The sequence below is a fragment of the Gymnoscopelus braueri genome, assembly GCF_963280865.1.
Source record: "Gymnoscopelus braueri genome assembly, chromosome: 1".
NCBI lineage: Eukaryota > Metazoa > Chordata > Actinopteri > Myctophiformes > Myctophidae > Gymnoscopelus > Gymnoscopelus braueri.
The window spans coordinates 8,166,507-8,181,256 of NC_137603.1; the positions used below are offsets into that span (position 1 = coordinate 8,166,507).

Consider the following 14,750-nt stretch of genomic DNA (forward strand, 5'->3'; position numbering starts at 1 on the left):
ACACTGCTCACTTCAGAATGCTCCAGGTCTTTTTATTCAGCAGCAGTAAAATAATTTGAGATGGTGAATGTCACTATGTAACTATGTAACTATGGAGTTTTGCTTAAATAGTCTAATTGTTTTTTAAATTATGTCATCTTTGGTACCGCCCTCTGGCCACTAGGTGGGGCTGGTGACCAATTTGTCCACACCTTTGGTGCTCAATGAAGACTAATTTCCTGTTCTTTCTTGAGGCTAATTCTACAAAATGTCTCCTAAATCCTAACCGTTTCATTTGAGCTAAAAATCTAAAATGACAGATGCTCTCCCAAAGCGTTGTTCCCTTTTTTTGCCTGCTGCTGAACAAAAAGAACATTCTAAATTGAGTTACGAGCCACTATGCCACAAACCTACCTGCCTTCTCTCTCACTTCCCATGTACGGTGTTATCAATGTTTTTACCCACATAACTACTAACTGTTCTACATGTCACCCTACCCACCCTGACCTGCATTCTAACCTTTCTGCTAGGAATAAGGAATAATGTCTATCTACCAAAAAATAACCGTCTTTGTCTGTTTTACCTTCACGTCAAATTAATTCAGCTCATCCACTCAACATTCATAACACAATAAATAAATCAGTGGTTCTCAGGGGGTCCCCAATAAAATGAAGGGAACAGTTTAATTTCACTATTATTTCACTCAGTAGAAGTTAAATTAATGAGATAATGTATAAGAATGACTATTTATTCAGATCATGGCAGTAGTGGAAAAAGTACTCAAATATTTTACTTAAGTAAAAGTACCAATACTGCAATGTAGAAATACCCTGTTACAAGTAAATGTTACGAATAAAAAATGTACTTGAGTAAAAGTACAAAAGTATTGGTCTCAAATGTATAAAAGTAATAAAAATCCTTTGAAAATAGCAGATCTACAAGCTCACAATGCGTCGCGATGCGACGCATTGTGTGCTTGTAAATCGGCTATTTTCAAATGGCCGAATTGTATATAAGGCTGAAATGGTTAATGTATGTTTTATAATAATAATCCAAATCTGCAAAGTAACTAGAAACTAAAGTTTTTAAATATTTTGTAGTGGAGTTGAAGTAAAAGTATTGAAATTTGGAAATACTCAAGTCAAATACAAATATGTCAAAATTGTACTTAAGTACAGTAATAGAGTAAATGTACTTAGTTACTTTACACCACTGGATCATAGGTTTCACTGTTATAACTACAGTATAGAGACAATTGTAGAATTCCGTGCTAAATCTAATGACACAAATCTTTTCTTATGGGGGTCCCTGGCACAACATATTTTCAAAAGGGGGTCCGCGGGGGGGGGGGGGGGGGGGGGGGGTTATTCGGGTCCCCTGAATATTTGAGAATCACTGATCTACATAAATTATCTTCTTACCAACTAACCAATCCTTCCTCCTCACCATACAGTACCTACCCATATCTACTAAACCATCATATGCCCAGGGTTGGATTAACTGAGGGGTTATTGGGGGGGATCTATGCCTCTGTTTTTGATATCCCCCCATCTGGGTCATTCATTTTTAAGACCAGTCCCTGCTTCTGGTCTGACTGAATTAAATACATGCATTTCCTTCTAGGTAATGTAGACCATGTAAACACTGATATTTATAACATCACACTTTAACAATTTATTTATAAATCTATGTTAACCACATTAACCATGGTATACCTATATTGGGTACATTTTCAAAATGTGTCAAAGAAGTATTTATTTTTTATTCAAATTTTAAAGGAGTAGTTCACCCAAAAAATGACTTATTTTCTATCAATTGCACAACCCATCAAGCCTTGAATTCCTGGATTATATATTTTTTTGTCACATTCCTAATCCAATAATTTGATTACCGTCTCCTACCGGCTAATGTATCCGGTCATCAAATTATTGGTTTAGGAATGCGACAAAAACTAAAGAAAATCCATGAATGCAAGCCTTCATGGGGTGTGTAATTGATAGAAAATAAGTACTTTTTTGGGTGGACTACTCCTTTAAAACATTTTTGAAAATCTCGCATCTACAAGCTCACATTGCTACACGTTGTGAACTTGTAGATCTCCTCCTACTTGTCCGGTGATGACATCTACAGGTATATATGGTGGCATTTACTTCAGACTGTTATTGTCACATGACCTCTGTCATCTTTCATTTACAATCAGCCCCCCCCCCCCCCCCCCACCAAATCTCTTATAAAAAAAATAGCTGCTATTTTCACCTATTTATGACATAATGTCCAGAATACAGATTCTAGGGTTCATGTGGTTAAATGGATTCATTAGAAATAACATTATGTTCTTTATGGTGGTTGTTTTGACACTGTTATATATTATATTATATTTATTACATTATTACATATATAAATAAATGCATAAATGAACACAGTTTAACTATTAGAAACAAAAGAATGCATTATTTATCATCTCGTAAGCTGTCACATTTTCCCATTTTGAATGTGTATTTACTATACATATAGATATATAATCTATGGAAAATAACCTATGGAAAATGAAACATTGTCACTATAGAAAATGAACTAGAAAACGTCCTTTATAGATTATAAAATGAACATTATAGAAACCTTTTCAATCCATTGTTACAGTGGGGGGAAATGTGTTTACAAACACTGCCTTTTGTCATTCTGAGAAGCAAAATGTCACTCTTGTTAATTTGACTGGTTTATATGGATTGAAGCGCACTTTAACCACTTAAAGGGATAGTTCACCCCAAATAGATTTTTTTGCTATCGATTAGTCACCCCATGGAGACTTGAATTCATGGATATTTTCTCCTTTGTCTCCTTTGTGTCTCTTACCGGAACCGCTGCCTACCGCTGGTCATGAAATTATTGGCTTAGGAATGCGACAAAAACCAAAATAATATCCATGAATTCAAGTCTCCATGGGGTGACTAATCGATAGGAAAAAAATACATTTTGTGGGTGAACTATCCCTTTTAAACCTTGCAGTATGTACTTAGTTTGACCGGAGTCCCCCAGGGGTGCTATACAAGGCCTCCTACTTTTTTCCAGAGGTCCCGGTTTGGCCGGGATTAACCTGCGTGTCCTCGAGTCCCGACAAATATCTCTAAAACACTAATACGTGCCGGTTTTCAACATTCACTACAAAATTGTCACGGTTTTTGCCAAAATTAAACTAATAATTGTTGTTTTCAGTGGTTGCATATAGACGTTTATCGTGTCCTGTTCATGTAAACATGCTCACCTAAACCAATCAGAAAACACAGAGCAAATGCATTGCGTGTTTGAATTCAACGCTGAGGCAGCTTTTTGTCAATCAGTCGTTGCCTGTATGCAACACCTATGGTGCATATATTTGTGCGCGTGCATGAACGTGTGTGAATGGGCAAACGTGCGCATCGATTTAAGGGTCCCGGTCTGAATATTATGGTCACCTTACTCTACACTAAATATCTGTAAAGATCTACACACGCTCTACGGGCGTGTGTAGATCTGCTATTTTCGACCGAATGTTCACCCCAGAATGGAGACTTTTACGGTTCGAGTGGTTAAATAAATACTGTATCTGTAATGATTCTCAGTTATCGTTTTTACTCTCCAGGTTTGACCACTGACTGACGCTCAACTGTGCTTTAGACTTTATCATCACTTCTTTTATCTGTTAGTGTATATTTTCTTTTTTTTAAATCATTATCAATCGCATAGATTTTTATTTATTGTGTATGATAAAAGCAGATGTTTTTAAGATAAAAGTATTGTAAATGTACCTTTTGTTGTTTGAGTGTTTTTTCCCTTACTGGACTTACTGTGTGTGCGTGTGCGTGCGTATTCTCATGATGGAACTAACATTTCGACCAGTGCCAAAATCAGAGACATATATACTGAAACCAAACTTGTAAACAGCCAAACAAAAAACACGCAGGAAACGTTTGTATGTAAATGAAAAGTGTTCCTCTGTGAAGCAGAGGCCTCCAGCAGGTATTTTATGCTTTACAATCAGTGGTCAAAAGTAACACAACAATGTGATGTTTAGTTCTACACAATACATCTGATCTCATGGACACAATCCTGTGTAGACGGTACACTAGAAAACATATCGCTGCTGTCCGGGCAGAAACCTACTTGATCATACTATACAGCATCACACAAAAGCATAAAAAGTACTATTTTTGAATCCTGAAAAGTAATAGTTTTGGACATATGAGTTTTCCACCCGACAGAGACGATATGCTGTCTGAATAGGAACATGTCATTGTTGAAATACATACATATGAACATAGTTTAACAATTGACCAAAGTTGACCCAAACCTACACTCTCTGGGTTTTATCAACACTCCTGAAGCATCCCAAAACATGACAATAATACACATAAAATGCTGATTGTTCATATTACTGTATGAACCAATATTTCAGTAAAGTGACAGTTCTAAAGGCAAAGTGCCATTTCGATCACAATTTGGAAATGGTTGTTTTGGCAATAACTACTACAGAAAGCATTGCAATAAGTAACATGTACTCCAATGTCGCCTTCTACAGTTTTTAAAGCTTTGATACAGAATTTCCACACGTTTGAAAACTACAGAAAACTACACCGCAAAATGTTGTGTTAATTCAATTCTGAGAAAGCTCACAATGTGAGCTTGTAAATTTGCTATTATGTATATTCATTTCAGAGTAAATGTCTGAATGACGTATATTTTCACTGTCGGGCAGTGAAAAGTGAAAGTGGTTTTAGAAATATCAATGAAAAGTATTAACAAGAGCTTGTGACTATATAATAACTACATTGGATCCATTGCAACACAGGTTCTTTTTTTTTCCATTTCCTGAAAAGTAACAGTTTTGGACATATGAGGTTTCCACCCGACAGCGACGATATATCGTCTGTCGGGTGGAAAACGGTTACTTTTCAGGATTCAAATTTAAAAGCATCAAAAGTAGCAGATCTACAAGCTCGAAACGCGTCGCTTCGCGCCGCGTTTCGAGCTTGTAGATCTGCTACTTTTGAGTGCCGCTGTAGTATGATCAAGTAGAGAATTAATTTACGAAAAAACACAAAACGTTTGAATATGGAGATAAGAGGTTTCTGCCCCGACAAAAATGATATTAAAATCAATATGCCAAAGTTACCGTGTCAGCCTACAACCACTGAATGGGTCAGGAGGAAATCACAGAGGTATCTACAGTAGAATCATCAGCTTAATCACACACACATTAACCCATTAAGACCTGAGGCCGCTTCTAAACATTTTCTAAATCCTAACAGTTTTTCGGAAAAAAATATACATTTTTCATTTTCACGATTTTTCAAAAATAGCAGATATACAAGCTCATAGCGCGGCACTCGGTGCCGCGCTATGAGCTTGTATATCTGCTATTTTTGAATAGCCAAAGAAATCTAAAAGGACAGATGCTTCTTCTTCTGTTTTAATGGGTTAAACAGCCTGTAATATCACACATCTTTCACACATCTTTCATTTTCATTCAAGGATTGTTTAGCACCAGCTTAACAACATTATTGCACGCATCTTGTAAACAAAATAAAGATGAACAACATTGGAATGTGAAGTGAATTCTGTTAGTTATACTTTGCCAAAATGCAACTGCAATGTTATTTACCGATGGTTGATCCAGTCTCACGCAGCCAGATGATCAGAGATATCCGCCTAGTACTGGTATGTCTGGGGACATCAAAATGTCCATGTATGGGCTAGACCGCTAGACCAAGGGTTCCCAAACTTTTCAGGCTGCGACCCCCCTAAATAATCATATTTGAACTGGGGGCCCCCATCCCCCCCTGACAAGCACTTGGAATTGTTGAGGCATTACATTTAGTTTGACTCATTTCCACAGATAAATATTGTGAAAATAGCTGATCTATAAAGGTCACAACGCCTCAGTGAGCTTGTAGATCTATTTATATTCACAATGTATGCCTCTTTCTTAGGTAAGATTTGACACTTTGGCCAATGTTTGACAATTTTCTATTGTATAGTTTGTTGATTACTTTTGACGCAGTAATGGTCTTTTCATTTTAGAGGTATTAACAATGTCTTAAAAGTCCTTAAATTGTCACTTTAGAGACTTATATATATATGTACTACATGCTGGTCTAGTCTCTAAAAGCATTTAGACGGATGGCTCTATTACCTTAACAAAATATTATTTATCAATTATTATTACAAAGCTCTTACCCTGGTCCCTGACACATCATAATACATCTGTAGGTAAACACGCTTTGAATTAATAGGCAATAATTGTGAAATTATGTTATTGTTTCTTGAAGTCCTCAGTGTTGATTTGTCCATTTGTAAGGTTACATTTGGTTCCATTAGTACACACTCATAGTTAAATTAACACTGAGGATTTTACAGTGTGAGTGAGTGAGTCAGAGTGAGTGTGCGTGTGCATCCTATCGGGAGCTGGAAGAGAAGCATCTCATGTACTCTGTGAGCCAGGGGTTGAACTCAGGTTCAGACAGTCTAGTTTTGTTCTTTGCCAGATCGGCAGATTTGGTTTTCCGGCGCTCGGCTCGCTGAGCCTGGATCTGTCGATCCACCTCGCGTCTGGTTTTAGCTCGGAGCGCCGACTCGTGGATCTGCCAAAGGAAGGAGGCGCCACACACACACACACACACACACACACACACACACACACACACACACACACACACACACACACACACACACACACACACACACACACACACACACACACACACACACACACACACACACACACACACACACACACACACACACACACACACACACACACACACACACACACACACACACACACACACAGTGAGATCCATTGAATGCCAACAACTTGTCAAAATCACATTTTCTGTTAACCGATATAAAACACTTGCCTATGCTGAAAACATAACATTCCTGGTCATATTTAGCCAACAAACGATATTTTATGTGAGCGAGGAGATTTGGTGTAGAGGGAAAAACGTAGTATAGATTTGTCCCTGGTGGACAGAATAACAAGAAAATTATAGAACAAAAGACACAGATGACAAAAGAATGACTTCTGGTCAAATAAAGAGGCAGGCTGACACAGACAAACAGACACATCACAGGGAGCACTGGAGGCTGACTGTAGAGTGTGTCCAACCAGAAAATTGCAACTCTCCTGATTCTATCTCAGCTGGAGACCGTGTGTCACCTTGTCATTCCGTAGCCTGGCGTCACCAGGCTTTACACACAGCGGTAAGCCTGGTTTTCATTCCTAACTGACCAGGGCCCTATTCCACGAAAGGTGAATTAAAATAAGCCTGGCCTTAAGTCAAATCCAGGCTTGACAAAGTCGGGTCCGTATAGCCTGGTTTATTCGGTTCCATGAACGCCAAGCCAGGCTGAAAAGGAGCGACTTTGTCGAGCTAGACCTTGTCAAGCCAGGCTGCGTCGAGCCAGGATAATGAAGCCAGGCTTCACGTATTCCTATAAAAGACCATGAAAGTCGATAGCAGAATCCTTGAACTTGACCAATCATGGAGTCCAAAACCAGAGCGGCGTTCTTCTCTGTGGCTGAATAGCAGCACTGCAGCAGCTCATGAAACCATACAAGGAAGTAAAATGTATTTAAGCAAGAAAGGAAACGCGACCGCAATAAATAGATCCAGGGAGAAAGCGTGGCAAAGTATTGCAAGCACACACAGTGTGGGGTTGACACGCAATAACCCCACATTTGCAAGACCACTTTGGTAGAGGTTTGGGTTGTGTAGTTACCTTGCCATCATGATGTAACTCCAAAGGTGGACAAGAAATTAAAAATAATTTCTCCATTGACTAGAAATTGATCATTTAAAATATGCTCCTCATTGACTCCTCATTGACTTACATTGACTTACATTCAGTGAGGAGGCTCTTTTAAACCCGTAACTAATAAGACATTTTTTATAATATTAAAAAAAATCTGTAATATATTATCAAACATCTAACAACAATATGAACTATAGTGTTAACAGAGTGACAATGACATATCACATGAGTCATTGTGAAACAATTATGATTCATGGTCACACACTATTTCAGTAATATAATTAATTTGATTATATCTTATTGTATTTATTTCATTTTATTTGAATGCAGGGTCATTAAAATGAGTCCATATACAAACACATGTGCTGAATTAACTGTGGAAAAACAAGGCACTGGATTAAGTAAGCTTGGCTGTTAGCCTGCTCCTGACCAGGCTAACTTCACAGCTAAATTGCCATGGTAACTAAGCTAGGCTTGCTTCAATTCTCTTTCGTGGAATCGAGTCATGGCTAAACTTAGCCAGGGTGAACTGGCTAAACTGATCTTCAAGATAATTCAGCTTTCATGGAACCGATTCATCCCTTATCCTGGCTAAATTAAGCCAGGATAGGTGTTAAAGCCAGGCTTTAGCTCTAATTCACCTTTCGTGGAATAGGGCCCAGTGTGATGATCCAGTCTATAGGTCACACATCTACTCTAGAACTCTAGCAGTGGTTTCGCGACGCGTTGTTGTGAGCTTGTAGATCAGCTGTAATTTGAAGAAAATAAGACACCGCTGTGTGACGTGTGAAGTATAAAATAGAGCTTAAGTGATTATTAATCGATTCATTGATATAATATAGAACAATAAAAATATATAATAAGTTACACGCTTCTCGATTAATCAAAAACGTAATTGATAGTTGCTGCCCTGCTCTAGACTACAGTAAATAAAGCAAAAACTGCATGAAGTATAAAAACCTAACGCATAGAAAAAACTAATGGACAGAACATTTACCTCTTTGGTCGAGGCCGCGGGGCAAACGTTGTGCGTTTTCCTGCCGGACATCTCTGCCTGCTGCTCTCCTGAGCCGTACAGAGCGAACGGATGCCTGTTCTCTTTGGCGTCCTCTCTGGGCTTCTGTAGGGGCGAGGCGGGCCTGACCCGCGAGGCACGCAGACACGATTTACGGGGTTGGGAGGCTTTCGCCTGCTGCACATGAGAACCCACAGGTTTGTCTAGGAACAGGAAGCAAGAAGAAGGATACAAGCTTCATTATAACACATGAATACACAGATAAATAATTCAACTACCTAAACCCTAAATACGTCGATGACCGGGGTCCCCCATGGGTCTATACTTGGTCCCCTCCTTTTGTTGGTCTTCTTCACCATATCCCTTCGCCAAAAATAACAGATCTACAAGCTCTGTTGGGGAATTTATAGAATGCCAATTTATTCAAAATAATTCATGTTGCATCTAATTGAATATGGACTGTAGAGTGTCTAACTTCACAGCTTTGTCAAGCTCCTGTTGCTGCCATTGGGGTCTAGTAGTCAATGCCTTGTAGATCTGCTATTTTTGCAGAATGTTTGCCTATCGTGACATGCAGCACATCTGTGCCTGACATTACAGCTAGGGGTGAAGCGGTCTCGCTTAGCCAGGCGATCAGAGATCTCCGCCTGATATCTAAATTCAATGGAGTTGCTAAAACAGCGGCGAGAATGGCCGAGAATGAACCTACTGCTTTGAAAAACAATCATATCTCTTTCCCAATATGAAAGACCGCCCTAAAGTATTTGCATTGGTTTTGCAATGCTATTATTATTTTTCTCTCCGTATTGCTTACACACAGTTCATCATAAAATGGGGTCGCATGCAAATCTACAAGCTAAGAACACATGGCAACACGATGCGTTGTGAGTTTGTAGATCAGCTATTTTCGCTGAAGATATTTTGTGCAGAGCAAAAAAACTGAGGGGCCTACTATGGAGCCCTGGGGGACTGCAGTCAAAAGAAAGTATAGGGGTTAAGACTTAAAGGATATATTTCACTTTCAAACATGTTTGAAAGTGAAATATATCCCTTTAAGTGGCTGAACTTGTCCTGTTACATTCAGCATATTTGACATGACAGTCATGTCAGTTTTTCCACTGTTAGAATGTGGATTGCTGTCCAATCATCATCATCCTTTTATTTAACCAGGTTAAAATACTCATTGAGATTACAATCTCTTTCCCCGGAGTGACCTGGCCAAGAGGCAGCATTATTACAACAATACACAAACAATGCATATATCACACACACACACACACACACACACACACACAAGTGAACACATTATCCGGTTAAAGTGCAAAACAGGATCAGGAAGTAAGTTGGTTACGACACCCGATGATGGTTTTACAAACAACTTAAGGTGCGGCAGTTGACAAAAATGTAAAACCAATCATATTTGCCAACAGTACCAGTCTCTATCCTTTAACTCATTTAGACCTGGAACACCTAGACACGTTTTTATACCAGTTTCAGTTTCATGATACTTTTGTCGTTTTGTGCGACGCTGTAGTGTGATCAAGTAGGGCGTTCATTTACAGAAAAAGCACAAAAAGTTTGAATATGGAGATAAAAGGTTTCTGCCGGACAGCAACGATATGTTTCCTAGTGTACTACACCGGTTTGTGTCCATGAGATCAGCTGTGTAGAACTAAACATCACATTGTTGTTCAAAAATAGCAAAATTAGCAGATCCACAAGCTCAAAACTGTGGATCTGCTACTTTTGTGTGTCTGTAGTATGATCAAGTAGAGAAAAAAAAACACGAAAAAGGTTAGAATATGGAGAAGAGGTTTCTGCCCGACAGCAACGATATAATAATAGCAGCCAGTATATAGCAACATACATGTTTTAGCTTTTCAGAAAAGTTCAGGATCAGGATTTAGAAGCCGTTTTTAGAATCGGCCTCAGGTCTAAAACGGGTTCAAATAGATTTAAATGTATAGTGATAGGTTCGGATCCTTCTGCAAATCATTCCAAAGAAGGGGCAGCATATTTAAAAAGATTGTTTGCCTAATTCTGTTCCCTATCTGGACAGTCCTCTGACAGTGACTGGTCATGTAGTTGTGACTGTGAGTGTCCCATGTAGAAAGCCTCACATGATAATGAATTACGGTACCTGGATGTTTAGTTCCTCTACAGCTGGTTCTCTGCTCTGCGTTCTGCTCTAGATGAACTCCTGCTGCTGCACTCTGACCTCCTGAGAGGAGAAAGGAAAATAATACATGGATTATTAAAGCAAAATATAATCTCACGACTGAGAGTCTTTGTCAGGACACGTTCTAATCTGACATTTGTGAAACAGCATGAAAGGAGTCCTCACACACACACACACACACACACACACACACACACACACACACACACACACACACACACACACACACACACACACACACACACACACACACACACACACACACACACACACACACACACACACACACACACACACACACACACACACACACACACACACACACACACACACACACACACACACACACTAGAGAGCCGTTTCCTAAACAATTCGCACAATAAGTAGAATTATCATGTTTTAGTAATATCGTTCCTGCTGCTCTGCATACTGCCAACCAACCGGGTGAAGAAATAACAGATTGAGGCTTTAACAATTAAATAATAATAAAATATCTGAGACATTAGGGTTTTATGGAAGATGCTTCTGAACATGTCTTAAAATAACAACCAAAAATAGCCGATCTACAAGCTCTCAATGCGTCACAGGGCGACGCATTGAGAGCTTGTAGATCGGCTATTTTCGCTGCGCAACATGATTCCATAGAAGACATGCCGACTTCTATGGAATGAACCAAATGACTGAAATCAGTCGTGGGGACTTTAATTCATGAAAATATCATTTGGAATCTACTGTCCACACCAAGGAGGCTCTAGTACAAGTACAAGAATGACTCTGCTGTGTTGCCACAGCTGTCGATTTAGACCTGAGGCTGATTCTAAAAACGCCTTCTAAATCCTGACCTAAGTTTTCTGAAACACTTCAAATATTTATTAAAAAATTACAACGAATGTATGTTGCTATGTATATACTGTACATAGCCCCGTCCTGAAAGGTATAGTTACAAATAGGGCTTCCCGCCCTAAATGGGTTATGTGCACGTAACAACAAAACCCTTGAAACCTTGCATCGTCACACCAAGCCACCAAGGTGTGTCAAATATAGCTTAAACATCAAACGACAACATAATGAAACGTACCGGCTTCATAGAATTGTAGATTAAAAAGACATTCAGCACATGGTTAACGTCATTACATTAATCATTAGCATACTATTTTTCTTGAAAGCTACTAAACCGAACGAAGTGATCTTCTAGAACCCACAGGGACCCACAGGGATCATTGAGGGGGTTTCAGGGGATTCCCAAGCAAAATGAAAAGAGAACACTATTCTGATCATAGAGGTTTCACTCTCTCCACCATTAGCATATTTCTCCACCTAAAGACAATAGAGTTGTTATGATACTGATACCAGTATCAGAAAAGCTACCGATACAGCCTAAAATGCTGGCATCAGTATCGGCGAGTATTTCAGTCTATGTCTATGCCATTTCGATACCATGTTATTTATCACACGTTCTGGGTATCGGGAAGGAAAAAATTGTATATCGGTACATCTCTACTAGACAGTTGTAGCTTGCAGCTGCCTGTTACAGAGATACATGTAAAATAGGTATTTATAACTTTATAGAGATACATGTAAAATAGATATTTATAACTTTATAGGAGTAGGAACGTTGCACACAGCTCCTTCAAACAGTAACACCTCCACTGTGCTAGGAGGACCAACATACAAACTTCATGTTATCCCGTCATACTAATGCTATTCTTTTGTAGCCTATACCGTACAATAATAACAACCTTGAATAATTCTATAGGCTACTAAATCTAATCAACAAACAAGTCTTCTCTTATGGGGTCCCTGTCACAAGATCTTTTCAAATATAGATGAATTATTAAATAGAGCTTAATATGTTATGGATCAATAATTATAGTTCAAAAACGTGGGATCAAGATGATCATAGATGTATTTTTTTCGGGTCTAATTTTTACTTCCTTATCTGCGATATATACAAGAGTAAAAGTCAGACTCGATAAGTCTTGATCCAAGGCTAATGATGAATCTGAAATAGGCCAGTCTACGTAATGAGTACTTTTACTTTTGCTACTTTAAGCATATTTTGATACCAATACTTTTACCAGTACTTTCACTTAAGATTTTGAAGGCAGGTCTTTTACTACAACAACCCTGTGGTATTACTACCGCTGTTAATAAAGTCTGATTACTTATTCCACCACTGGTTAATACAAATTTGTTGGGTAATAACACAATAATAATACATTAACATTATACTGTATAATACTGTACAATTTCCCCAAACTCAGTCTTTTTTTATGATTCATTCAATAAAATAAAAACCCGCACCATCTTCACCATCATCCTCCTCCTCTTCCTCTGGGAGGCAGATCTTGGGTACTAGCACCCCCGTGGTGGTGGTTCCGGCTGGATCTCCTTCTCCTCCTCCACACTGGTTGTCCTCCTGCCGTGTGTCCCTGTCCTCCCTCAGTGGGTCCACTTGGTTGCTCCGTGGATGAGGAGGAGGAGGACTTATGTCTGAGTCTGTGTCGGAGCCGCTCCAGAACCAAGGCTTGTGGGAGTGTTCCAGCATCCTGCGGCTCAGCCTGTAGCAGTGTGAGGAATAATAAGCAACCAGGTTTATGAAAACAAGCCCAAAAGAAGCAACTAAAGGCCACATAAGCACTTTAAACCTATGCTGTACCGTATAGATCGGCCATTTGAAAATAGCAGATCTACAAGCTCACAATACGTCGCGATGCGAAGCATTGTGAGCTTGTAGATCTGCTATTTTCAAAACATTTGATACATTTTATACATTTGAAAAGTTGTGAAATGGGACATAATATACATGTTGATGCCAATACTTTTTTACATTTTTAATTCCAGACTTATACTTGTAACAGAGTATTTCTACATTGCAGTATTGATACTTTTACTTACGTAATAGCCTTAGATCAAGACTATCGTAGATGTATTTTCGGACTTTTACTTTCATATATCGAGTCTTAAAGACAGACCCCCCAGTTTGCCCTCGAATGTGACCAGTAAAGCCCGTATTTCTCCAAACATGTACAAATGCTAAATATAAGGTGCTTACCCGCTTGCCCCAAATGTTAACTAGGTGTCCGGTGTGTTTGTGCAATGTATTAGTCCATATTTTTCAATAAAGGAGTGTTTTAATCCCGTCTGTGGCCGATTCTGTCGGAAGTTGACAATGGGCGGTAATGACGGGGCGCATCCGGTGAAAACCAGAACTACACTCAATGTAAACAGGAAGTAAACGAGGGGGGGAATGGCGTTCGGCCATAGACGGAATTAAAACACTTCTTTATTGAACAATATGGACTAATTATTGCACAAACACGCCCGGACACCTATTTAACATTTAGGGCAATCGGGTAAAATCCTTATATTTTGCATTTGTACATGTTTGGAGAAATGCGGGCTTTACTGGTGACATTTCAGGGAAAACTGGGGGGGGGGGGTAGTCGCTAAGACTCGTAGATACGAAAGTAAAGGTAAGACTCGATTAAATACATCTACGATAGTCTTTATCTAAGGCTAACATTGCAGTATAGTATTGATACTTTATAGATATGTGAGTACTTTTACCTGTAGTTGTGCAGTTCCTCGTAGCAGCGGCTGTATGTCTCCCATTTGGGATCCTTGAACTTCTTCATGTACTCCGTCCGAATCCTCCTGCTCACCATCGTTTTACTTAGTAGAGTCTCCTTCTTTCTTCTTTATTTAAATACAGATATATATACAGATTATTTTAACAACAAAAACAAAGCATGCGTGTCGTGACGATAAATAACGATAAATCCG

At 39.0% G+C, this 14,750-nt stretch overlaps 1 protein-coding gene across 2 annotated transcripts; it reads right to left on the minus strand.

Annotated features, from left to right (window-relative positions):
• Positions 1-5,875: 5,875 nt before the first annotated feature.
• ccsapb (centriole, cilia and spindle-associated protein b) lies at positions 5,876-14,750 on the minus strand. 2 transcript variants are annotated; one of them, XM_080424834.1, is made up of 5 exons: positions 14,535-14,750; positions 13,278-13,525; positions 10,926-11,006; positions 8,768-8,988; positions 5,876-6,596 (listed from the first exon to the last, which is right to left on the minus strand). In XM_080424834.1, the coding sequence occupies exons 1-5, from the start codon at positions 14,630-14,632 to the stop codon at positions 6,411-6,413; spliced, it is 834 nt and encodes a 277-aa protein (XP_080280960.1). In that variant the 5' UTR covers positions 14,633-14,750; the 3' UTR covers positions 5,876-6,410. The 2 variants fall into 2 exon arrangements, with proteins under 2 accessions (XP_080280960.1, XP_080280959.1); XM_080424833.1 differs by having other exon boundaries at positions 13,269-13,525.

Bases quoted from the DNA above. Each gene is read 5' to 3' on its own strand.
- ccsapb (XM_080424833.1), bottom strand. From the start codon at position 14,632: ATGGTGAGCAGGAGGATTCGGACGGAGTACATGAAGAAGTTCAAGGAT. The intron at 13,526-14,534 runs GTAAAAGTACTC...ACACTGCTACAG, and splicing joins GAGGAACTGCACAACTACAG to GCTGAGCCGCAGGATGCTGG. The intron at 11,007-13,268 runs GTGCGGGTTTTT...TTCTCCTCTCAG, and splicing joins GGAGGATGATGGTGAAGATG to GAGGTCAGAGTGCAGCAGCA.